The 26,347-nt window shown below is 40.0% G+C and overlaps 1 protein-coding gene across 1 annotated transcript in view; it reads left to right on the top strand.

Moving 5' to 3' along the window:
• Positions 1 to 25,751, top strand: part of LOC121294164 (netrin-3-like) — an 80,894-nt gene extending 55,143 nt beyond the window's left edge. Inside the window, exons 4-6 of the mRNA XM_041217767.1 lie at positions 3,198 to 3,254; positions 19,874 to 19,948; positions 20,943 to 25,751. Of these exons, the coding sequence (XP_041073701.1) occupies positions 3,198 to 3,254; positions 19,874 to 19,948; positions 20,943 to 21,271 (461 nt within the window). The 3' untranslated portion in view covers positions 21,272 to 25,751. The remainder of the gene's footprint in view (positions 1 to 3,197; positions 3,255 to 19,873; positions 19,949 to 20,942) is intronic.
• Positions 25,752 to 26,347: the final 596 nt, after the last annotated feature.

Here is a 26,347-nt window from a genome sequence, read left to right as displayed (position 1 = left end):
TCCTGCAAGACATTAACCCAACAGGAGTAAACAAAATTAAAACAAAAGCAGAGAGACATAACCACAAGATGCTAGTGTTTATTGTTCTGTGGTGTTTGATCAGCCCCCACCCTCGTATCCACAGGGTAAACAATCCTGAAATGGTGGTTTTGTTTTGTTGTATCATTCCCAAGCGAGCTCTGGCCTGATGATAATGTCACTGGAATAAGATAATAATAATAAGCAATAATAAATAAAATGAAGACTTGACAGGGAGCCAGTATTTAAAACAGTTGCTTAATCATTTTTCAACTCTGGGAGTGCTCAGACTGCTGCTATCTTCAGGGATAGCTGTGCTGTGTCCAATAGCAACTCTGAAGCATTTACTAGAGAATGTTTGTCAAACTTGAGCAATGAACGCTTTAGAGCAGTGGTTCTAACAAAAAAAAAAAAAAAGAAAAATCTTTACTCAAATCACGGGTTCAGCAGTTAAACTCTGTAATGGCATATCACAGTTAAATGAATGCATTCTTTTTGTTGTTTGGATTTCCTTTGTATAGCATTTTCTGTTCCAGTCGTCACCAGGAATGCTAGTTTTATGCTATAAAAAACAAACAAGATTATCTGATTTATTTTTTTTTAATGTGTTTTTCTGGCATTAAAATGAAACACAAAAATGTAGTCTCTCCAGCCAAAATATTGCTAACCAAACAATACGTTAAAACAGCAATTATCACAGGGTGTATTTATGGATACACTTTATGACAGTAAAGCTTGTTTCATGAATTCTGTATACTAGAATGATTTATATTGGTAACTTATTTTCTGTTTAAAGCACCTCTGGCATCAGTGTATCTCTCTGAATCATGTCTAATCTTCCAGTACATCTGGTACACCTATGTAACCAGTAACCTGCCGCCCCCTAGCAACACGTTTTGTGAATGTAAATGAAAAAATCTAGTAATATTAAAAAAACTGACAACACAAGTCTTTCTCAGTGTCATCCTGTAAAAAAATACCACATTAAGTAAGGATATGTACAAAGTGATTTGCGACTGCAAAAGACCCATATTGCGGCCAAAATCTGTGTTTTGCACACGCAAACCTTGTTTAGCGGCTGTAAAGTGGGTCTTAAGCATCCACTAAAAATACCGGCATATGTAAAGAATGTTTTTCACATGCCGTTCTGCACATACCATCAGATTAGCAGTTTGCCATCGTTAATCAATTTAAGTGATATTGAAATGTATTCAAATGGTGAAAAGAGGATGGAATTGGGCGAGGACCTGGAATACTAAGCAGGTGCAAACATTATAAGGATGTAAGGATTTTGCCTTGCTCTTGGGCAATTGCTGACCCTCCAAAAACTTTTCACCTCCTCTTGCAAGGTGCAAACCATTGTAGAAGTGATTGTCTGGCTGCTGTGGTACACTTCCTGATGCGGTGACGCTTGGCTCTTGTTGAGGACAGGCAGGAAAATCTTTGGAGGAGAAGGGCAAGACAGAGAAGACCCCACATATTGAAATCCAGGGTCACTTTATTTGGGATGCTGGAGGATGTGGTGATGGCGTTATCGTCTCACTCTACAGGTCATCCTAGACCTAACAGCTGAATTTCACCTTTTCATCACCTGGTTGACTGTCCTCCTGGTAACAACGACAGCATTGACTTTCTCCACTATAGAGGACAATATGGACTCTATGGTCGCATAAGTGATGTTGGCTGAGGCTTTTCCAAATAATTCAACTTCATGCGGAGTGACCTCAGCTGTAAGGACTCTCAGCTCCTCCTCAGAAAACTTTTCTTTTCTGTGTGCCAAGAGGACTTTGCTGCCATTCCTCTGACATGTTTGTTTGTTTGTTTGTTTTCATACAGCACCTACTGCTCTCTGTACTCCTAACTCACCTCACCTCTGGGCTGTAAGTGCGGTCGGTTAATAGCCCGATGCACAAGTGATGCTAACTGAGACCCTCACTATCATGATTGCAGCTCATTATTCGTGCGGGTTGAGTAATTTGCATTGCTCTTAAGCTTACATAGGATGTAATGCAATTGTTTGCACCAAATCTGTCCTTACATCAGCCCCACAGTATTTAGAAAGTATGTCTTACATCCACTGGGGGCACAGTATTTCTATTAGGGGTGTTAAATCCAGCTTCTGTAAAGGCTGATTTTCTGGTGGCGAAGGATATTAGCATTGCGTTGTACACTGAAGCCCAAAGGTAAAGCACCAAAGCCTGCACAACACTATTATGCTTCCCCTCTTGAGGAAATCTGTTGTGAGGAGTCTTTTCAGAATAGTCATGGTAAATAAGCAGAAGCCGCTATAGAGAAGCATGCAGAACACACATAATAGGATATTAACTAGGTAAGAAGTTTGGAAAATGCAGATGATTTAAGTATCCCATTTCTGTTGTTTTTACCCAAACATTTTAAGCATGCTGACATTTCCCTCTGAGTTAAATATACGTGGTAATTCCTATCGCCCCTTAATGTGAATTAGGGTATTAATTGTCATTCATAAACACCACAGTAGTTGTGGTGGCAAGTGGGCCGTTTCCCCTCGAGACATTGCAGAACAAGCTATCAGCTGTTTGTATGAAGAGCGTTGCTGAGCTGCTGTAGAAAACCCAAGTCTGCATCTCGCCAGCATACCAACCACACACAAGCAGCAGGGGCACTACAGCATCCCACATCTATCTACTGACAGTTACAGTCAGAGTTCAAATAACTTTCTTAATTGTGTAAAAAAAAAAAAAAAAATATATATATATATATATATATATATATATATTATATATATATATATATATATATATATATATATATATATAATTATGAACTTGAACAATGGAACACCAAGGGCTGGATGTGAACCATGAACATTGCAACATTGCTGTTCAAAGAACATCTTCCCAGTTCTCTTGATGAGAGGCATGTGCAAGTTTTATGCTGGTCAGTGTTATTAACCTAGTCACCACAAGGAGGAGATTCATTACAATAGTAAAAAAGAAGAATATATCAGTTAAGATAACTGATGTTTTCTCTTTAAGCTGTTGTATGAAAGTATAACTGCTTTCTGTTCCATACTACACAATAATCTTGTAAACGTCATAGCCAGTAAAGAGAAAGGCAGTGACCGCTGGTAATACACTGTGCACTGGGGGAGTTAGTTGCTGTAGGATCAGTGCTGATACTCCCTTCTCTTCTCTCCACAGAGATCCCAGTGATTAGCAGCACTGAAGCTGTGGTCAGCAGTACAGAGGAGCCTGCAGGTAAGAGACACACACACACTGGTTTATATGCATTGTGAGAGCTGAGCTCACAAGGTTTGGATTGAGATCATTGTATTTACTGAAAGACCAATGCAAGTTGCATTCAACTTTCAATAAAAACACACAACTATTAGCCTTTCATTTCAAGGTAACCAACAACTAAAAACAGGACAAAACAGGAAACACTTACTAGAGTTGCATCTTTATAGTTTAGCTATCAAACTGGTACAGGTGAGGTTCTTATTATTGGTGATGTGACAGCAGCAAAGTTTAGCTAAATACAATTCATGATATTCTAATATATATACAATACATTAAAGATGTATCTAAATGCAAACCAATCACAGAAATTTCACATTAGAAGTAATTGAGTAACATAAAAAACACAAATTTATATACAATGTATTTATTGTAGTGAGCACAGGAGTAATTGACGCAGACACCAAAACTCTTTTAAGTACAATGCATTTTTTATTGGCAGCTAACAACAGTTAGCACCATACGCACGCACACACACGCACCAACCCCAACAGACAGGCATCGTACAACAGGTAATTAATTACATAAGAAAGTTTACAAATGAGAGGAGGCCATTCGGCCCATCTTGCTCGTTTGGTTGTTAGTAGCTTATTGATCCCAAAATCTCATCAAGCAGCTTCTTGAAGGATCCCAGGGTGTCAACTTCAACAACATTACTGGGGAGTTGATTCCAGACCCTCACGATTCTCTGTGTAAAAAAGGTGCCTCCTATTTTCTGTTCAAAGCAGGTCTAACAAACATATTTCTCGTTTTTCTACTGTACAACCGCCAAACCGCTAGGCATCTGGGACATCAAAATCAACACTAGTCAGATCCAGGATTTAGGTGCATGTCAATGTCATGTCGATCTGAGCCCTGTAAAGATATAAAAATAAAATTATGGTCAGAGTGCAGTTATTATTATTATTTTTTTTGCAAATATATCTTATGAAATACGTTGAATGTCCCTTCATTATAAATAAGTACGATAGAAAGTGCGGGTTTAGAAGCTTAGTAGTCGGTATTAATAATTGGTTTAAATTGACTGAGTGTCAGTGTTTGAGAAATTATGTTTGAAATTGTTGTAGGTACTGTAGGACTGCAGAACAGGTTAACAGGTTTAAAGGTTTTTAAAAACAGTGCAGCTTGTTATCCTTACTGTTTTTCTAATTTGCTTAAATGGGCATAACATGTTTTAAAGTACAAGCTAGTGCTATGTTAAACTTCATTTATTTGGCCACCTTATGTTGGGGGGAAATAAAAAAGTCAAATATATAAGTAGCATCGCTGAGTGGTTTCAAGGTCTGTTTTGTGTATAAATTATACAAGTTCTCAAAAAGACGCAGGAGAATTAATCCGATTTACAGCTTTTATTTGTGTCCGTCAGTCAATGAAAGAAACTTAGTGTCCCGACTTGCTGTTAACATAGTAATTAAAAATCACAGACGGCAAGCGAGAAACATGCAGCTTCAAGATCACAGTTAAGTTTTTTTTTTTTTCCCCCTGTTGTTTCCTGTGTCTTTAAAATGTGTTGAAATATATTTTGGAAATTGTAACAAGAGTGGATTTGAAGAGGAATAATTTAATATAATAATACACATTTATTATTTTAAAAATAATGATAATCTCACTATGATTTATTGAATTTTAATGTCAGAATCAGTGCAATATTAATGTCAGTAGTCACAGGTGACAGAACACGGTAAAAAGACATTTTTATTTTAAACACAGTAGTGGCTGTACAAGCCTACTAATAATATTATTAATCACATTAGTACAATCTTGTGTAACTAGAGTTGCGGTTGGACAGGTAGGCCTTAATATAAACATACACTAGTAGTGCTGTCTACTGGCTCAATTTTGCTTTACCACTCTGTAGTGGAAATAACACCGCGTCACAGTCATGTAAAGTATTATGCAGTACATGAATATCTCTGCAAATCTATTCAGAATTTAGGAAATCACGTTGGACTAAGTTTGGCATTTATTAAATGGGAATCAGAGTTATAGTGCAATGTAAATGTAATATTTATTAGTATTGTAAATGCTACGGTCTGGCATTTTTAATAGCTACGTGTTTTCAAATAAAATATGCATCTTTTTGCCTTGCTGAAACAGTATGTTTATAACTAAATGAAAGTCTTAGAGGGAACGTAGTTATGATATAATAATAAAGATCTGCAACGGTGTTGGCTGTTACAGAGTTCAAACTCGTCTTTGTGTCGCATACATTACACACACCAAACTAAACAACATGCTGTCAGAAGTTCACAACCAACCCATTGAAGAGTATTGAGAGCTGAAACAAGTATTTTAAGCAAACCAGTTTCTCACATAAAAGAAAAATCAACAATGTTTCACAGGATTATTAGTATTTTTTGGCCGTTATGCAAACTGAAAACACAGCATAGCGGCCTAAATGCAGCGTCATTTTTCCAGGTAACAACATAACAGCTCATTACACTCAACCGCGCTGGCGAGAACCCTGCTGAATCTCGCCCCCACAATGGGGGGATTGACTTTTACACATGGTCGACTTTTACTCGAGTGACTACAGTATATATCATCCTCTTTGTGCCTCGGGTGTCACATAAGGCTTCAATGAGAGAGCGCCACTGCTGTCGGTCTGCAGCCTGTCTGCTGATGGTCTCCCATGTCAGTCCACATGTCCTCATCTCTTTCTCTACTGTTCTCCTCCATGTTTCCTTTTGGACGACCCCTTTTCCGCCTTCCGTCTGGTGTCCACCGTAAGGCAGTTCTGGTTAGTGCGTCTGGTTTCATTTGACACACATCTTCGACACACATCATTCAACGCCATCTTCTTCTCTTAACAGCTAAGGCCTTGTATTTTGTTTTTTGGTGGAGCTCTTGATTTGAAATTGTTCTTGGCCAGACAATTCTGAGAATCTACCGCAGACGTTTGTTTTGGAAGGTGTTCAGCTTGTGGGCTATTCTTCATGTGATTTTCCAGCACTCTGCTCCTTATAACAGCACACTAAGCACATTGCTGTTAAAGATCTTCAGCTTTGTTTTTGTACCAACTTGTTTTGACTTCCAGATGTTGTTTAGCATGGAGAATGATAGGCTGGCTTTACTTATTCTTGTGTTAACATCCCTCTGTGTGTCCCCATCTATTGCTACTCTATTCCCCAGGTAGGTGAACTCACGCACTTCCTCTATGGCCTTGTTAATGGTCATGGAATTGCTTTTCTTTGGGTTCATTCACATCAGATTTGATTTGCTGATGTTTATTTGTAGTCCAAGTTTTTGGGCTGTCTCCTGCTTGTCTTTATGCCAACTTGAGAGTAGGCCGATGTCATCTGTGTAATCCAGATCTTCAAGACAGGTGGGGAGTGCCCATCGGATTCCCCTTCTATTTTCTGCTGTAATTTTTTTCATAAGCCAGCCCATGGAGAGAATGAAAATAAATGTAGATAGAACGCATCCCTGCTTTACCCCTGTGGTAACCGTGAAGCAGTCTGTGAGGTGATTATTGCATATAACCTTACACTCAATGTCTCTGTATAGGAATTTTATGATATTCACCATCTTTTGGGGAATTCCGTATTATCTCAGTGATTTCCACAGAGATTCTCGCTGAAGGCTGTCGAAAGCCTCTTCCAAATCTATGAAAGTGGCATATAAAGTGCTGTTCCATTCAGCTGACTGTTCAAGAATTTGTCTGAGGGTGAATATGTGGTCGACACAGTTCTTTCCTTGTCTGAACCTAGCTTGTTCTTTGCGTATGATTTTGTCAGCTGCAGCTGCAATTCTCTTGGGTGATTTTGCAGAAAACCTTGCCTGTGATAGATAGTAAAGTAATCCCTTTCCAGTTACTGCAATTTCCAGGGTTGTTACTGCAATTTCCAGGGTCGCCCTACTTTGGAAGTTTGACAGTAATGCTAGTTTCTTCAGTATCCCATATCACCTGAAAGATCTTGGTGAGGATCTTGAGTGTTTTATTTTCCTCTGCTTTCAACAACTCTAGGCAGATCCCATCTTCACCAGGTGCTTTTCCATTTTTTTTTGTGTTTTGATGGCTTCCTTGAGTTCATTTTCAGTATTGTGATCTAGGCTGGCATCAAGATATTGATCTTACTCTGCTTCTTGGATATTGGCTGTGCTTGTGGGCTCTGGTCTATTTAGGATACTATGAAAGTGTTTTTTTTCCATCTTTCACTCCTCTACGTTTCATTAAAGATGAGTCTGCCATCTTTGTCCTTTACAGGTAAGTCTTGGCTTGTCCCACAGTCCCTTTAGCCGTTTGGTGATTTTGTATAGCGTCTTCATGTCCTGTCTGCCAGCTGCAGCTTCAGCCTCAATTGCTAGTCCTTCAATTAAGTGTTGCTTGTCGCTCCTTGCCTTGTTTTTCACGTCATTGTCTTTTTTCTGCGTATTGTCTGGATATCCTCTCTTTTAGTCTTGGGGACTTGGTGTTTAACATACGCTTCTTGATTTGATTTCTAGCTTCAATTGCCTTCCAGGGCTGGGATATCCACTCTTCTTTATAGGTCTTTTGATGGCCAAGGATAGCATCTCCTGCTTTTTGCATGGCTTGGTTGAATGTGTGTATTGTCATTTCAGTGTCCTGCAACACATTGTAACTGTTTTTGAGTACAATGCTGAACTGGAGTTTGATGCCAGGGTTAGCCAGGCTTCCAACATTGGAACGTTTTTGTCTTTTCTCTCCGAGCTTGGCTCTTCTCAACTTTAGAGCTAGGACTGCCACAACCAGGCTGTGATCGCTCCCCGCATCTGCACCTCTCTTTGTTCTTACATCCTGTAATGATTGTCGCCACTGTTCATTTATGAGGACATGGTCAATCTGAATTTCCAGGTCAGCTTGTGGATCAGTTTGTGTTGGAAGAGGGTTCGTCTAGTCACTAGGTCATTTGGGTCGAGGAAGAGGACGGAGTCGACCTGATAGGCCTTGTGTCTTTTTGTGAGATTATGTAAAGCCCTTTATTTTAGTGGACCGAAAATATCACGTTTATATATTTTTTAAATGTAGCGACTTTTTATTCTAGTGTTTTTCACCTACATGTGTTTTTTCATGATGTGGTTTTGGACTGCACACTGTAGTTTTCAAGTTTACTGTTTGTTTTCTGAAAAGATTTGAAATGACGAAACAGTGGACATACTGCAGCAGCTTTGAATTGTATTTCACCAGTCAATAAATATGTTAACTGCACTTCTTGATTCTTTAGCCTGACTGCGTGCTGTGCTCTACTTTTGAATTTTAAGTATGCTTGTAAATGTAATGTTGTAATGCCTGTAATTCCCCCCCACCCCCCCACACTTTTGCCTTAACAACAACTTTACACTCCCTGGTCGTTGACTCGGCAGAATTCAGTATATATACAGTGCACCCTCGCTATAATGAACCTGTTGGGGTCAAAGCCTTTTGTTCGTTATATATCGAGGGGTTAGTAGCGAAAGGACATTCAAAATGAAGGATAAACTGTGGAGTAAATTAATGAGATGAGATTGTGAATAAAAGTACATGTACTTGTTCGTCTCATGTATTCTTCCTTTGCTTTATCCTATTTAAAACGCAGTTCAAAAAGCAAAAATTCCTGACTTGAAGCTAAACTTTTATCCAAATTTTATTTGACATGATTTGATTTATTTGATCGTTTCAAAGTACACCAGATCTTAATCCAACATGCAAGAATCCCAAACTGATCTTTTATTCCAAATCAATCCGACATGAAACGTTTGACATGAAAAGTTCATCAGATCCTCAAGTTTTTTTTGTTGCTGCTGTTTTTTCTTTAAACAATTTAATCCGGGTACCCATCAGGTACTTTTGATTTATTAATTTGAGATTAAAAAAAAAAAAAAAAAAAAGTAGAAAATATGATAATACAGTTGTCCAAAATATTGAACACCCTGTATTGGTAGATTTGTAAACACTAAAATAAACGTAATAAATTGAATTACAAAGTTTTGACAAGAAATCTTTTTCAATGTCGATACATTTGTCATTAAAGCAGTCTCTCAGGAGAGAAACACTGCTTTGCACAGTACGATGGGTGCCATATATTTCAGTCAGATCGCTCCAGCGCCCTGTGTATACCAGCCTTAGTTCCCAGCAGTGGGATCATACCCTTGTCCAGGTTATGCCCTGCAGGAAAGCACACCATGATGGCTTCAATCCCAGCAGATCCTGGTCTTTACCATGGGATATTTTCTTGGGGCACCTGCTTAACCCAGTCATTTCCTCCACTCCCCTGCATATCCCTGTTCCATTGCCACTGTCTGACCAAACTGGCACACCACGTACAAGTGTAAGGAATGTTTATTTGATGGACTTATTATATACCATATACAAACATATATCTCTGCATGAAAAATAAATTACACCAAAAATATTACTGGCATAATAATGATTGTCTGAACAGTCAACGAAAGGCCAAGTCCACATTCATAACCGCAATATAATAATAATAATAATACAAATAATAATTGTCATAATAGTCATTGTAAACTTGCAATAAAAGTATGTATTCACATTTAAAATCAAAGATGTAAAAGACAGGAAAGTCTACCATGCTGTATGCTATATCTCTGAGGGGTGACTGTATCTTATTGTTGTATTGCTGGATGGTCAGTGTGTATTTACCACACTATTTTTACACTATTTAAGCACTTACCACATGCCAGTCACCTAGAAAAGCCAATGAAACAGCTTTAAACCCAGAGACTGGTCTTTGAAAACAGAAGCAATTGTTTCAGGAGCTATGGTTACTGTTTATTCTTAGATCAGTGCCTCGAACAAATCGCTCCCCCTCCCTGAGTTTAAACTCTTCCAGTCTATCTCTGACTTTCCAGCTAGGAACCTTCTGCTCCGAGGTATTATCCGAATCTGTTGTGTTCAGCCAGGGGTAACAAGATTGGTGGCACACAAGCATGTTTACACACACAAACAACCAAAGTGACCTGTTTAACCAATTAAAAAAGGGGCCATATTACATTTAAAAAGGACGAAATTCCAAGTTAATATTCTAAAACTGAGAACTGGGTTTCTCCTTGAAACAAAGTAATTAAAGATAGCTTTCCCATGGTGTTGGCAAACACTATAAAGAGGTCATTCAGCTTATTCATTCAGCCTGGTTCTGAGTAGCTGATTGATCCCACAACGTTGTCAAGACAGTTCTTAGAGGAACCCAAATGAGTAACAACAAGATAGCAAGGTAACCAATTCCATAACCTCACCACTATCAGTATCAACAGAGAAAGATAGAGCACACACCTAAAACCTGACCTACACATCCCTCCCTATTTGGTGAGTCGAGCCAAATCGGGCTGAGTTGTGTGCTGGTGTTTGTTTTGTGGTTTGCATTACACACATGGTCTAGTCCACCAAATCTCTCTTTTGCCCCCACCCAGGCCTCCAGAGGCAGGGGAGACTGGCAGATTAAGCCTCTTGTCTGTGCCAGCGACGCTCCAGATAGGCCCAGATTCCTGAAGGGAAGTACAGGCAGTCCATTGATTGGAAGGGGGATTGCTTTCTTGCTCTGTTGTTTTTATAAGGGATCTTTAGGGTCACCAGAGAATCAGCTTGATTTGGCGGCTTGAACTACATTCAAACCCCCTTCCAGATTTATTGAAAACTGCAGAGAGCTGTGAGAAACAGCTGGCTCAATCACTCTGGTTACTGCTAATAAAAGCACAGCTCTCTGATAGCTGGCCAAGTCCCCCTAACATTTTTATAGGTTTTTCTTTTTTTTCTTTGTTTCTGTTTTGTAGAATTTGCTGCTGAAGTGAGTAACGATGTCAGTGACTACACGCAATGAACAACAAATCTATTTTCTTACTTTTCTTTTAATATTCGGAACTAGCCTGTCACAAAGACAGCTGTAGTGGGTGACTTCAGACCAGAAATGAATACACAGCACTGCGAGTAAAAATAATGAATGAATATGCTGCTTCCTGGTTTATTATTATAAAATAAAACAGGACAAAAACAGGACATGGCACTAGCAGCCAAAACAAAGAGACAAACAAAAACGAACTACACAGACAAACATAGTGAGCTGAATTCATGATTTACTTTACGTTATTATTTTATTATTACCTCCGTCTCCAATCCCGTTCTCCAGTCACTGAACACACAACTCCGAGTGAGTGAAAACATGTTGTTTTTATGCAGCTGTTCCGAGACTCGATTGCTAATCATTCAATTGGAGTCGTGGTACAACTGCATGTGAATTAATAAAGTGCAGTTCCCCCTGCTCACATATTATTACTTTTTACTTGCACGTGAAGTGCTGTGCAATCCTCGTGCCTAAATACAAATATACATTTTACACTTGTGTTACACAGACCCGTTTATATCCCGTGTACCAATGACCAACATTAACATACAATATATAACACAAAATACACACAGGGACGGGCACTTTGCCACATAGCCCCAACTGCATAAATCTTAAATGTCCTGCACTTTCATTCTCTATATAGGTCTCAAATGTGCACTTGTGAAATATTCAATTTTAAAGCATGGCACTTCATAATACACTAGGTTGGGGGAGCTGCTGGCTGGCTACTGACAGGAAAGAAGCCCTTTGAGGGGTGGGGACAATTTTACTCACCCAGTGAAAGGACCATGAAAGTGCAATGCTATCTGAAAGCAGGGCCTGGAAACACAATTCTTCAGCTTAGTCTAGTACCAAATATTATGTTATGAGAAATACGTGTTTGCTAAAACCTAGATTTCTTACAAAACTACACTTGTGAGACCTATATAGTGAATGGATGTGCTTAGTGTGGAAAATGTATGGCATTATAGTGTAAAAAATGTATGACATTATATTGTTAACTACAACAGACTAGAAAAAACTACAAGGACAAATATAGTATGAATAATTACTTCACCATGAATTAGTGCCCTATTCAGAGTACTGTGCATATGTATCACTAACACGTGCATGCTTCCAGTTGTATGTGACATCCTTCTTGAAAGTGTGCATTTTTTTGCTTCTTGCTTTTATTATAAATACGTTTTCACAATGTAGAGTATATTAATATGTATAACAATATGAACATACATTTCGCTTTCAAGTACAAAGTGTAAACATTACCAAATGGGTATTTACCTCCTAAAGACCCGAAACCTGAATAAGATGTATCAAAGCTGCTCAGCCGAGCCTGTGGTAGTTATGCCCGCCCCCGAGGGTATAAAGGACTGCATGCACAGATCTCAATGCCATTTTTCCTTTCAAGAATTGACCTGACAGGAGAGCCTATACAGATAAGTTACTTTTTCTGCTATAGGTTATTGTATTTATTATGTTTATACACAAATTATATGTGATATTAAAAATAATCGCTGTATTAGTTTTACTAATTTATGGCTTCATGCCGTGCATGAGCCAGTGGCTTGAGTCGCTCCTTCCCAGGGATCAACCAACGTAAGTTGGCTGACTTTGTGCTCTCACCCCAGGCTTCAGTATCTCTGTCTGCTCTGTTCTGCACAGCACTTTTCCCAATCACCCTCTGGACGACACACCCAGGAAAATAGCCCACGCAGGAAGCCTCCTCCATGGTCAGCCTCATGATCCTTTGCTTCTCTTTCTCCTTCCCTGAGGAAGAAGAGTCACTATTCTAAGCGATCGTGGACTTGGAGCAGGTGGAGAAGCTCTAGACAGCAATTTCCCACTATGGAACGGTGCTCGAAGAGTTACTGCGTATACGTTCGGCACTGCCTGCCCTGCCTTCCCGTTGGGGTCCTTCAGGGGACTACGAGCGCAGACTGGCAGCAGAGAGATGTGCTCTCTTTCTCCGCCTCTGAGGAGGTGGGGATCAGGAGCTGGCACTCCTGTCTCAGGACGTGGAGTCAGTCAGCACATCCACTGCCATTAAGCTCTCCCTGTCGGCAGAGCTTCTACCACTGATCAAGAGGGCCACTGGAGTTTTGCAAGTGCCCTGGCAAGGCAGTCTATCTTTGATGATGAGCCTACCACCTCTCCGTGTCCACCCCAGTGCACCCAGATCTTTTTGAGATCCAGTTGTCCTGTTGTTTCCTGGTCTATGGACACCCTATATAGGGTGCACAATGCAGAGAAGCTAGGCTTGGACCAATTTCCATTGGTGGAGGCTTGAGTGGCCCCGTTGGTACAGGCGCTTAATTTAGCCCTCCTGTCCAAGGGTGCTATCTGCCCCAGCAGTCTGTGCCAGGTCTCATAGGTGATCCTAAAGTGGCCTATTCAGCCAGTACGTTCGTCGCACGCAGGGTGGTTCAAATCAGGTCCCTAGGTCACCAAATATTTTAATATGGTAGATTTTACTGTAACGTTGCCACCTTGGCAACCTAAGCATTTACAGTATATACAACAGAATTTTGGTTCTGTAATAAAGGCTTTCTGCTTCACTGTCAGAATCTGCACCATCCTGTTGATCTTGCAGAGCCAATCCTTTCGTGGAATCAGCCCCCTTTTCTTGTTTCCATAGCAACGCACACCAGCCAGTCAAGTTCGGGTAGAACAGCAGAAATTAGCATTCTGAATTCATTCTGCATTATCTGCAGTTCGGAAGAGTCGGCTATTGCCAACTTAAAAAAAATTAAGACACTAAAAACTTTAAAAGCAAGTAGATTCCCCTCACTCCAACAACAACAAGGAATGAAAGGAGTGTTGAGGTGTCTGTTCTGTCTTACGTCAAAGATGGGGGTTTAAAATAACTGCACAGCTTTTAAATAATTCTCTGTGCTGCAGGAGCGCTGCAGCGCTACAAGCCATTGAGTTTCCCCAACTCGCTCGGTTGATCAGCTTAGACAGCACAGGAAATTAAAAAAAAACATTTTCTCTAAAAATCTCTTAATTACCCTAAATAAAATGTCAAAGAGACTGAAGCAACAGTCAAATCTATTTGCACTTGGATTTGGAAAATGCACATCTGGCCAACTCCATGAAAATGCGAATGTAACAGAAGATGAGGAGGAGCTAACAGTTAGTATTCTATCCCATTTGTCTGTGACAGTAACTGAAAAATAAAGAAATGTGTTCACTTCCCTGGAATTTTTATATGGTTATCTTCCCTGACATTTGACTAATCTAGTTCTATTTGCTGTTATTTTATGTATAAACTCACTCACTGGCATTTTATGCACATAGTAAATAGTTCACAGGCGTTTTAATATAAATAGATCCCTGGCATTTTATGGAGTTAGTTGATTGATTGTATTTGGTCCCCCTCAAACAAAGCATGCAAAAGCAGTGTGTGTGTGCAACATATACATGTCTGCTCATATTGTCCCTATTTGAAAATGTTGACCAAGTTAACTTGGCCACCAGGTTTTGAAAGCTTGTGGCCAAATGGCCAACAGCATACAGTGATTTGTCTCACCCTGGCCAGTGGCTGAGCAACTTTAAAAGTATTCTGGTAGCCTACCAGTCCTAGTTGCTGAGGTCCCTCTCTGACAGCCACAGGCCCTCAGCTGGATGAGCTGCACCTAGTTAATAAGAACAGCATGCAGGCAACTTTGGCTTTCCCAGGCCCGCGTGCCTGATGGGGACAAAGCACCACTGTTGGTTGCCCCGATTACATCAGGGCATACTTTTGGTCCCACGGTGGACAAGTTGCTGCAGCACTCTCACCGCACGCAGGAATCTACGAAGGAGCTGGTTTGCTTGCTTCCTAAGCGACCACCCCCAGTGCGCAAACCAATGGCAAACTGACACCCTAGGCCCCAGCAGCCTCCAAGACTGGCACACGTGGCTGCGCCTGCTGCCAGAAGTGGTGTTCAGAGCCAGACAGAAGCTTCAGGCCAAGCCACAAGCCGTGCAGCAGCCCTAGGGGTTTGCTGCCACTGGCCCAGCCCCCCTTTATAGTGAACCATTTAGAGTATTGGCATCAGTGCACCATGGACATCTGGGTGCTTACTACCATTCAGTCCGGCTACTTACTGCAATTCAAGCACCTTCCTTTCGGGGCCTGACTGTAACTTCAGTCATGGACTCACATGATGCCGCGATGGCATCTCAGGAGGTAGCAACTCTGCTGCAAAAAATGTCTATAAGCATGATAGACCCTTTCAGTTGGAGGAAAGGTTCTACTCCAGGTACTTCCTAGTGCCCAATTGGAATGGTGACCTCAGACCTATCCTCAACCTCAGACAGGTTAACCTGTATCTGAGCTGAAGGAGGTCCAAATGTTAACAATGCAACAGCTGTAGCAGTCAATCAGGCCAGACGACTGGTTCACCATTGCAGACCACAAGGACACCTATTTTCACATACCCATAAAACCAGTGCACAGGAAGTACCTGCGGTTCGCCTTTCAGGGAACAGCGTACTAGTTCCGGGTCTTGCCATTTGGCCTCTCTCCAGCTCCCTACTCAAAGACATCAGAGTACTCAATTATTTGGACAACTGGCTCATTTATGCCCAGTCTTCAGCACAGGTAGACGGTTGGGCGGTGAATCAAATGATGAGCCAGCGCTTTTTCTGACAGCTTCCTATCTAGGAGTGTGCTTGGACTCCAGGTCCATTGTGATGAGTCAAAAGGGGTTTCGGTCTGTGATTCAGCCTCCCGACAGTAGATGGCATCAAACCAACTCGGGACTTCCCTTACCAAGATCTCGTGACCATGGCAAAAGTCATCTTTTGAGGGGCGGCACCTTGGTGAGGGGCGGAAGTACGAGTATGTAACTTCCAGCCACTGGAGTCAAGTGAAGGAGAAGGACACGTGTCGGTTGGGGATTGGTGTTCCACTGACTACAGAGGCGGGACATTACATACTAAAGGGAACGTACTACTGTGTTCGGGGTTGGTCCGAAAGTAAAGTAGGAGGAGTAACGGGTGGAGGGAGAGTCTGGTTTTGTGCAGCGGGATTTTTGAAACACTAACATTTCTTTTGTCTTTTTTTTGTTTATGTATGGTCACCACGAAGACAAATTAAAGACGAGTCATCACAGTTTGTTTTGGATTCCACCCCTGCACTCCTTCCCTCACACCATTTTGTTTTTCGTTTGTTATTTAATCCTTTTGTTGTGTATAGAAAATAAAAATAAATTATTTTATTTCTGTACACATAAATTACTGTCTGGACATTCCATTTAATACACTCTCGCCTCACATCCATGCTGTCCACTCTGTCAGGGAATAGCCTTTTTAGAGATATTTCAGCTCAACAGAGTGCTCATGGTAGTGGCTTTACAGAAACCTCTAGGCCTACCTTTGGGTCTGCTTCGCATGCACCCTCTGCAGGCCTGGTTCAACAGCAGGGTTTTGAAGACCGCGTTGAACCACGACTGCCTATTTACATTGTCTCGCCACTGTCTAAGGCACTTTCTTGATGGAAACAGCCTGCTCATCTATGCCTGAGCGTAGCTTTTGGCAGTGTCACCAGAATGGAGGTCATCACCACGGACACCTCTAGTCTGGGCTGGGGTGCTGTGTGGAATGGCAGGGCTACGCAAGGTGTGTGGAATCCCCCATGACAGGGTCTCCACATAAATCTTTTGGAGCTGCAGACAATTTCTAGGTTCAAGGGAGACGTGCTTTTCCTTACGGACAACACTGTGGCGTACATAAACCACCAGGGTGGCCTCAGGTCTCCTAGTCTCCATCACGTGGCCCGGAAAGCTTTTGCTCTGGGAACATGAGAAACTCCTCTTACCGTCCCGAGCAACAGACTGGGTAGCAGACCGCTCAAGGGGATTTCCCAGCGCTCCAGAATGGAGGCTTCACCCCCTGGTGGTGAGCCTAATTTGGGAGAGGTTCGGGAGAAGAAAGATGCTTCCCAGGAATTGACCCACTGCCCCATCTGGTTCTCCATAATGGGAGCCAGTGACCCACTGAAGGTAGATGCCTTGCCATTGGCCGAGGCAACTTTTAAATGCCTTCCTATCACTCGCCTTGTTCCCGCTGTGTCTGGAGACATGGTACCAGCCTCGGGGGTTCGCGCTCATTATCTGTCTCATGGCAGTTATACTGCTATTTTTGCAGCACCTGTTTGATGATGGGGAATCCCCCACTTCATTAAAGCTTGCCATGGCAAAATTGACTCTGTCTCCCAAGAAGCTCACTTCCTGGCAGGGCAATTATTAAAAGGAGCTCGGTGGCTTCAGCTGCCTATGAAGCATTTTCCTTGCAGAAGGCTTAACATGGTGCTTGATGCACTCATGAAGCCTCCATTTCAGCCCTTGTATTCAGCTGAGCTGAAACTTTTATCGCTCAATGCGGCTTTCTTGCTTGAACTCTCCTTCTCAAAGCAGTTGAGTGAGATGCATGCATTATCAATTGCAAAAGCCTGCTTAATTTTTGCAGAAGCCAGGACAAAGGGTACACTCCATATCAATCCTTGTAGCATTCCAGCCATTCAGCAATCTTGCCCTTGCAACGGCTTGGGTATACTGACCCATTCAGTAATGGTTACATTTAGTACTTGAAAGGGAATAATTGGGTTATTACCATAACCCTGGTTCCCTTAAAAAGAAATATAACCATTCACCTTCAAGGTTGCTGCGTCCATGATTGCAGAAAGGTTGTAGGAAAAATGAAGCTGAGATCTGCATACAGTCCTTTATATCCCTCGGGGGCGGGCATTACTGTGTCACAGGCTCGCTCGGCTGAGCAGCTTTGTTGTATCTTATTCAGGTTTTGGGTCTTTAGCAGGTAAACAACCATTAGGTAATGGTTACATTTCTATTTTAGGGAACCAGGGTTATGATAATAACCTAAATTTTCCTTTTTTTATGAGGCGCTTGGTTGCCAATTGCTTCAACTTGTCTAACATTTGTCATTCAGTTTATTTAGTGTATTTTCATATTTCTAAAGCACTAGTGTTTCATAGTTCTGTTTTGAAATATTCATGAATGTAGTTGAAACTAATACGATGTTACTTATAACCAGGGATCCTAGTTTTCTGCAATAAAACAAAAAAAAACAACTAATTATCTGATAAACAAAATTCAAAGTCTGCATATTCCATGAATAAAATAAAAGGCTAAAATTAGTTTTCCCTGCCACGTAAGACACACAAGAAGTACTACTGGGTAACAGTTAACACAGGAAGTATTTATTGTTGTTCTTGTTGCACTTGTTGTGTCTCTATTTTGTATTTTAGTTTAATTGAACTGTAACCTTGTATTACAGTGGTGTAAGTCACTTTGAATAAATAAGTCTGCTAAATAAACAAATAAAATACATATTGTTACACCTTCAAATTCTAAGCAAGTTACAAGCTTACCAGTGCCATTAATCATTAAAACAAACCACTATCAGTATCAACAACAAGGCTAGGTAACCCATTCCATACCATCACCACTATCAGTATTACAGATTAATTCCTCCCTTAATTATGGATTCAAATAAAAATACACACCTCTCCGATTCCTGTTGACATTGTTTGAAACAAGTAGGTAAAGCATTCGGCATTTTAATCTGTTGCAGTTTTCCAAAGTAAAATTATACAGGAAACACCTTCAAATAATGATAATGTAAACTGTGTGAAATATAGTAAAGATATAAATTGTAACTTCATGTTATTCTTTTATTAGCAGAAATGCTTTGTCATTATTAGTTCTAAATCAAACGCTACATTTCGAGGTAAACACAGCTGTTCTGTGCCATTGAAGGTCAGATTGTTCAAAATTCACTCAAACACACCAGGACTGGGAAAGGAATAGCATCATTTACATCATCAGATACTTTAAAACGGCAAAAACAGTAAATACCTACAGTTGTGTGCAAATGTATTACAACACCTCAAGATTAGTCATTTATAACCTTTATATACCTACGTGCATGAAAACCCCTGGGTGTGAGAATTTCAATTTTTGGTCAGTAATCAATGATATAGAAACAATAGGCACTCGTGTGAAAATTTTAGACCACTTTGTGCTAATTAGGCATATTAAACAACTTCCAAAAAGTCTCATGCATTTAACCATTTGTGGCTATATGCTCCTTTTCTCTTACTATTTTAAATTAATTGCATGTGTGGCCCATTAAAATCATAATTACATTAGGCAGTAATTTGCCTATTTTGACAATTTCCAACAAGTGGTTTTGATTTCATATGCACAACAACTCAGAATAACAGAAGCAATGGGCTGTGCTAATAAATCTGCACACTGCTGTAGAGACATTGTAGATCTGGCAGATTCTGTTCACTTCCATTGAAACTTTAACAACAAACTCAGTTTGCTTAGACTTTATTTGGATTGTTTGTAATCAAAATCGATTATAAGAAGCCTGCCAGTAAAGTGCTGTTGATTTACTACATTTACAATATATAGTGCTGTTGATTTACAACATTTACAATATATAGTGCTGTTGATTTACTACATTTACAATATATAGTGCTGTTGATTTACAACATTTACAATATATAGTGCTGTGACTACATATGTATAGACATACTGCATGTACAGTATATGGAAAAGACTGAATAAATATGGCATATGAAATAGAGGTTACTGCCTGGGATCACTTGTATTCCCTCAGATGATGATGAATGACCAAATAGCTTATGTAGAGCTGTTCAGATCATTGCACCAATATGGTGTTCTGGTTTGAGTCCATTGCTTCAGTATTGTGAGCAGTGGTGTGTTTCAGTAAAGTCAACAAGGTCTTTCTTTACTTCACCTGCAGATTGTGAGTCGTATTGCAAACCAGTCAAGGGAAACCTGAAGATCAACATGAAGAAATACTGCAAGAAGGATTATGGTGAGGATCTGTTATTAAAGAGCATGCAGCATTATTGTAATAGCTGCTTACACTCCTGGTTTTATATTGCTCCAATACTGTTCTTCTAATTATTCTCTGTCTGCCTTTACCTGGCTTTAAACTGCTTTGAGTCTGGAGAAGTGCTGGAAGTGAACAGCCTTCCCCCTTCCATACAAATCATTAGACTCTCCTAAATGTTTTCTGAGAAAATGCAGTTTATCCTTTGGTTTCATGTAGAAGAACCTGTCTAAGTAAAAGTGACATAATGTAAAAGTGATATAATTCAAAATAACAAGCATGGGGATTAAGATATTAACATTCCTACATTACTACAAACCAGCATGGTAAACTGAGAGAAAGTCTACATTAAAGCGAATGGATTTTTGATAGATTTTTTTTTCTTTCTACTGTTTTTTAAAACTGTCTTGCATGCAAAACGGTGCACTTACCTCTCACTGTCAACGCCTATTTGCACAGTTAAACAGTATAAACGAAAAGTGCAGGTGGGCTGATAGAGTTGAATTGGGAACAAAAAAATATTGGTACTGTCCAGCTGGCAACTAGTTCAGTTTGGGTCTAATTTCACTGTGAAGCATTTCTATGGAAGGTATAGGCTCAGTGATTCATTTCAATGGGGTATGTAGGCTAAATGACTAATTTCTATGGAAGGTATAGGCTCAATGATTCATTTCAATTGGAGATATAGGCTGAATGATTCATTTCAATGGAATATGTAGGCTAAATGTTTAAATTCTATGGAAGATATAGGCTCATTGACTAATTTCTATGGAAGGTATAGGCGCAATGATTCATTTCAATGGGAGAGATATAGGCTCAATGATTCATTTCTATGGAAGGTATAGGCTCAGTGGTTCATTCATTTCAATGGAAGATATAGGCTCAGTGATTAATTTCTATGGAAGGTGTAGGCTCAATGATTTATTTCTTGGTTGATGATGAGTAAAAGAGCCTCTCTCTCGCTCACATGTTGCAGCTGTGCAGGTGAATGTTCTCGACATGGAGACCGTAGGAGACTGGGCCAAGTTTTCTGTGAACGTGGTCACTGTCTACAAGAGCCGAGGCGACTCCATCAAGAGAGGCGACCACTTCCTGTGGATCCACATGAAGGACCTGGCCTGCAAGTGCCCCAAGATCCAGATGAGCAAACGCTTCCTGATCATGGGAGCCACAGAGGGGCCATCGGAGCGAGCAGGGCTGCTGGCAGACAAGAACAGTCTGGTGATCCAGTGGAGGGACATTTGGACGCGCCGACTGCGCAAGTACCAGCGCAAGGAGAAGAAAGGCAAATGTGACAAGGCGTGATGAAGCCCTTGCATCCATCCATCCTGCGGAAAGCTAATATTCAGAGGGACAAAGATTGACTGCATGTTGCTTGCTTTAAGGACCACTGTGTATATTGTATCATTGTACTTGTGTTTGTTTTTTGATTTTTAAATGGGTCTGCCTTGAAAAGGGACCTTTTTTAAAAACAAAACATTCAGAGCTTCTCGATTCCCCTTTGAACAACATAAGAAATCTAAACATTCCTGCAACGTTTACTTTTCTGTCCGCGTTTGGATTGGACTGTTTTTACAAGGGCGACTGACTTTCAAAGGGGCATGAACTGAGATACCCAGAGAAGGGTATGGATTCCGAATAGTAAACCTAGAAGCATACCCCCCCCCCCAAAATAACTTAGAAGTGTCCGAGGAAAGTCTTATTGTATGTGAAACACAAATCTAAGAGCAAGAAGTACACATATGAAATTCAAATGGGTGCTTTTCCCAACAGCACCTTTTGATTTTTCAAATGTCACTTCAAAGGGATTCAGCAATAACTGTGACAATTAATCACAGTTGGTTTTATCAGTAGTTCATCAATACTCACCAATAAAATAAATGACAACACAACACTATATTTATACAGCAATGCTTTTTACTGCAGGTATTGCATTGATTACAGTAGTGTTCATTAACACCATTTCTATTCAATATTCAGTAAACACACACATTGTACTGTTCTGTATTGCCATATTGTCCTACCGTACTCTACATGTTGGAACATTTCAATACTTTGCAGCAACTTATATGTAAACTTCTAATCTTTTTTTTTATTTCCCAAAGTGATATTGGAGTGGGATGGAGATTGGAATGACTGCTAAATGTGATATTACTTGCTACTTCACGCTACATTATATTTATTATTCAACGTTATAAAAGATGTTTGCAGTGTTTCAGAATGTGGGTTTTGAATTCCTACAACATCATTAAAAAGATGAAGGGAAAAAAGAAAAAGCCATTAAAATACAATTTCTGTGCTTCCTGCTCTTTAAATATCAGTTCCTGTGCAGTTATACTTGGAGACACGCTAATGAGTGTTAAGTCAACATTAAAAGAACATAGCTTGGCTGTGCCTATAATGAAAACAGATTTATTACTTAGTATTCATGACGATTTTCATTTGGGTAAACTGAACTATGCTAGATGTACGGTATTAATTGTGATTATTGATAGAATGCTAATTTACTGACAAAGCCCCCCTGTTAAAATGTTACAGAATGACTTTTTGTATAAATAATATGTATATTTTTACAGTTAGTTGCAAGAATGCCAAGGATACTTGGGGCGCCAAGCTGATCTTTTAGTCAACTTCTATGTCAATTACCAGGCCCATTTATGAAACAGATTAATTTTAACAGAATTGTAGCCATCTCAAGCATATGAAAATACTGTTTGGTAATTACCTTACAAGTGGGGATTAAGCAATACATAATACACACAGGAAGGTAGAACAATTAAATCAGCACACAGATGCTTCTGTGGTGGAGTGCAGAGCATTCAGAAAAACACATGACTAATTTGCATAGAACAATATAGTACAAGTATATCATAGAAAATCCCATGCTTGTAACTTCACCTGAATTACACTTATTAGGCTCAATTCAGTCAATTTTAACTCAAAAGTTACTTAATAAATGTTTTTTTGAGTCTGTTTTGACCAATTAAATCCATTTTGATATTCATAAAACTGTTATAGCTGCTGTGGTTACCAAACAGTCTGGTAAAGTTTCATTTAAACAAGTGCCTTAAAGAAACATTTAAATAACTCATGAGTTTTGTGATTGTATTTTTAGTATTATTATATATCTTACAATTGACTTAAAAAAAAACAAAAAAAAAACAAGATATTGGATTGTATTAGATTCCTGCTCTATTGCAATGCAGACATGAAGCAATGCTCTATTAAATTAACATCCCAGTCCAATGATCATTTCTCCATTTCTCAATACCAGCAGTAACTTTAAGATTGTTCTTTTGAATAAGGTGCAGTTGCTTCAAATCTGTCTTGATGTCTGTTTCCCAAGCCCCCTCGATATTCTCACACGCATGGAAGGGTTCCGCGGGGAAACGATACTGTTGCAGTGTATTCCTAATCTCCCTGAACTTCTCACAAACTACCTGTGGCTGAAGAATGTTGCAGACAGACAGAGATTTGTGAAACACTCAGGCAATGCTTTGACAGTGTTGGTTAGGCAGCACTGCAGTCCACTTGACACTCTGTTAATATGCCACTTGAAGCAACACCCAGCTGAAATAGAACCCTGATGCGATGAATCACTGCAATATGAATCAGCCACCCTGGTCCCTCAACCACTTTAATACAACTCTAATCTATTCGCCCTCCTCCTCGGATCCCATTTTGACTTTTGGATGTACTGTTTTCCTGAGGCCTTCTTCAGTATCAACTAACTCTTATCTGACAATGGCACAATTGCTTAGTATTATGTCAAATAGGAAAATACTACCATTGTGGTACCACTTCTATCAATGGCAGCCTCATACCACAGTAGATGCTGCTATCACTTGCCCTTAGTACCTCAATACCTTTTATTTTTTCATTAAGAATTTAAAGAGAATTCTGCATTACATGAGATTGTAACATTCAGCTATGACTGGTTTTCAGTAAAATACCCATATGTCACTTGTTTTTTGCTACTAGAACAGTGTGCAGGGGCTACACTGCAAAAAGACAAGCTCATACAATGCGGATGACAGCATCTTTTTTTAACCTACAGAGGCTCTTGGAGAACTATTCTAGCCACCATGCTTGGCAATTTCAGTGACAGCTGTATTTATAGTAAATCATTTCATTAAGAGTGCAGTATTGTCTTATTTAAAAATAATGAAATTGAGACCTAGCCCAGGTATGTACAGAACCTACGTGTATTGGTGTGGATACCAATTTCACTTATAATAGAAAACTAGGCAGTGATGCTAACTGCTTTGTTGTACGTGTATTTTCTACAAATGTGTGCTGCCCTGTGCTCAGGGCTTTAAAACAGTGACTAGGGGAAGTGAACCCCAGTGTATCCGCAGCTTGCCTGAGTTACAGTGTGAGAGATGTGTTTCTGTAGGTGTTGAACAAAAGGTCTCCAACTAAGTGAGCAAAGATGTTCAGGACAGGCTGGTGATAGAGGAATATTACATTTATACCACCCACCCTTCTGCTTACTTGGGAATGTGAATGCATTGATCCAGACACTGGCGGATCTTACTGCAGTGCTCCCCCTTTGTAGTTGGGAGCCACAGTTAAGAGACCGTTCTATTTGGGTTCCATCTTATAATGAGAATTCATGTGATAGTGGAAGAGATTTATGTGGAAAATGGGAGTCATGACCATACCGCCTTATAATCTGTGGCCTTATAATGTACTGATATCTTGAAACATGTAAACATGCTCAATAGGGGGCTTTTAAATTATATTTAGACAGTAATAAGGCGGTTGCCCAAGCTGAAAACACAAGTAACAAATAATATAGAATGAAGTAGCGGCAGTTAAGTATACCACCATTTAGATCGAAACTCATCCTTAGACAGTTCAACCTACTCCATCTACATATCAATCTCTAGACTTTGTTTCCATTTCAGCAATGGTGCCCAGCCAGTAATCCCCTGCAGAAATGGAAACTAACAAAAGCAGCACCATTTTAAGTAAGAGGAGTGGAAGCAATAATCCAAGACATATGGATGGTATCTAGACTTGCCAACCCCTGTACCATGGCTCACACTCTGCAGAACCTTGCTGTTGGAATGTTCTGTATCTAAGAATAGTTCTTAAAGAAAGAAATCCTCTTCTGCACGCAAAGATCAGCTTATTCATCCCAGCAAGAGGTCAGACCCAGAGCAGACTTCAGGGTTCCTCTCAACTGTCCAGGACAGTTCTCAAACATTTGCCTATCGCTATTCTGTTTTCCTTCTATATGTGTTTCTGGTGGTTTAGAACCACTTGACAGCACTGGGAGCTAGAATTAAATTTGATTTAAGAAACAAAATTGCCTTATTTTAGAAGTATCAAGATGAGTACTTTTTCTGAGCCTTTTAACACTTGCTGATAAGTCTGCGATGTTGTAAATATATACTGATATTAATCGTTTAAAAACAAATAAGAAAATGTCTGTTTTGCGATTAGGTGGGGCAGTCCCAGACTAAAATCTGAACCCAAACAGTCTTGAGACCAGTTATAAGTTATGGTTTTGACTATGGTCTGAACCTGACCCTGTTAATAGTGATCTTGTGGGACCTCAGTTTAGAAGCCATTCCTGGTCCTGCACTGCTTGACCCCTGTGCAAGTACTGCCTTGCGCAGTGAGGTGCCACTAGCCCGGGGTTCAGTCGTCACTAGCTGGCCGTTTCTGGAAAGACGAAAGGGCTTGTTTGTTTTTTGGGTTCAGACAGTCTGCTTCCCTCCCCTTCTTATTTTCTCTTTGTAAATGTTCTCAGATGCAATGACCACTGATGTTTTAATCTTAAACAATAAATTATTAGTTAATGATAACCATGGTCTTGTCTCTTTTTTTAATCTTATTTTGGTTTACAGGGATTTCCTCATGAATTCCCTCTTAAACCCAGATTTATTATATTATTTTTCATTCAGTTGCAACTCCATTCCCAAGGGGAGTAGGTCTCCCTTTAGAATTACCCTAAAACCTTTCCAGGTGCTTGTACATAAGAACATAATTAATAATGGTTATATAAACTGTAACTCACCTGTCACAAAAATGCCAAATGTGTGGCTGTAGCAAAGTGGTTGATTGTGTACAGGTGCAGGAGTGATGCAAAGCGCAATGAACAGAGATTTGTAATCCAGTTAGAAAAGTGCTTTTATTTATACAATCCAGTTCTGGTGACCAAATAATGATCCCCGGCAATATTCGGCAATGTGTAGTGCATGGGCTAAATAATAACGGGTTTGCAGTCCCAAACAAGAAATACAAGTACCCCTCCAACTATGTACAAACATGGTCACCAGTCTTGGGTGCGTGCTGTAGTGCTTGTGGTAGGTGATACAGTTTAATACGTGACAGTAGTGAAGTGCTGTTCTGGATTTTGTGCTGGCTCTT

Source organism: Polyodon spathula, chromosome 18 (assembly GCF_017654505.1).
Source record: "Polyodon spathula isolate WHYD16114869_AA chromosome 18, ASM1765450v1, whole genome shotgun sequence".
Lineage (NCBI taxonomy): Eukaryota > Metazoa > Chordata > Actinopteri > Acipenseriformes > Polyodontidae > Polyodon > Polyodon spathula.
This window is presented reverse-complemented; position numbering and strand designations above follow the sequence as displayed.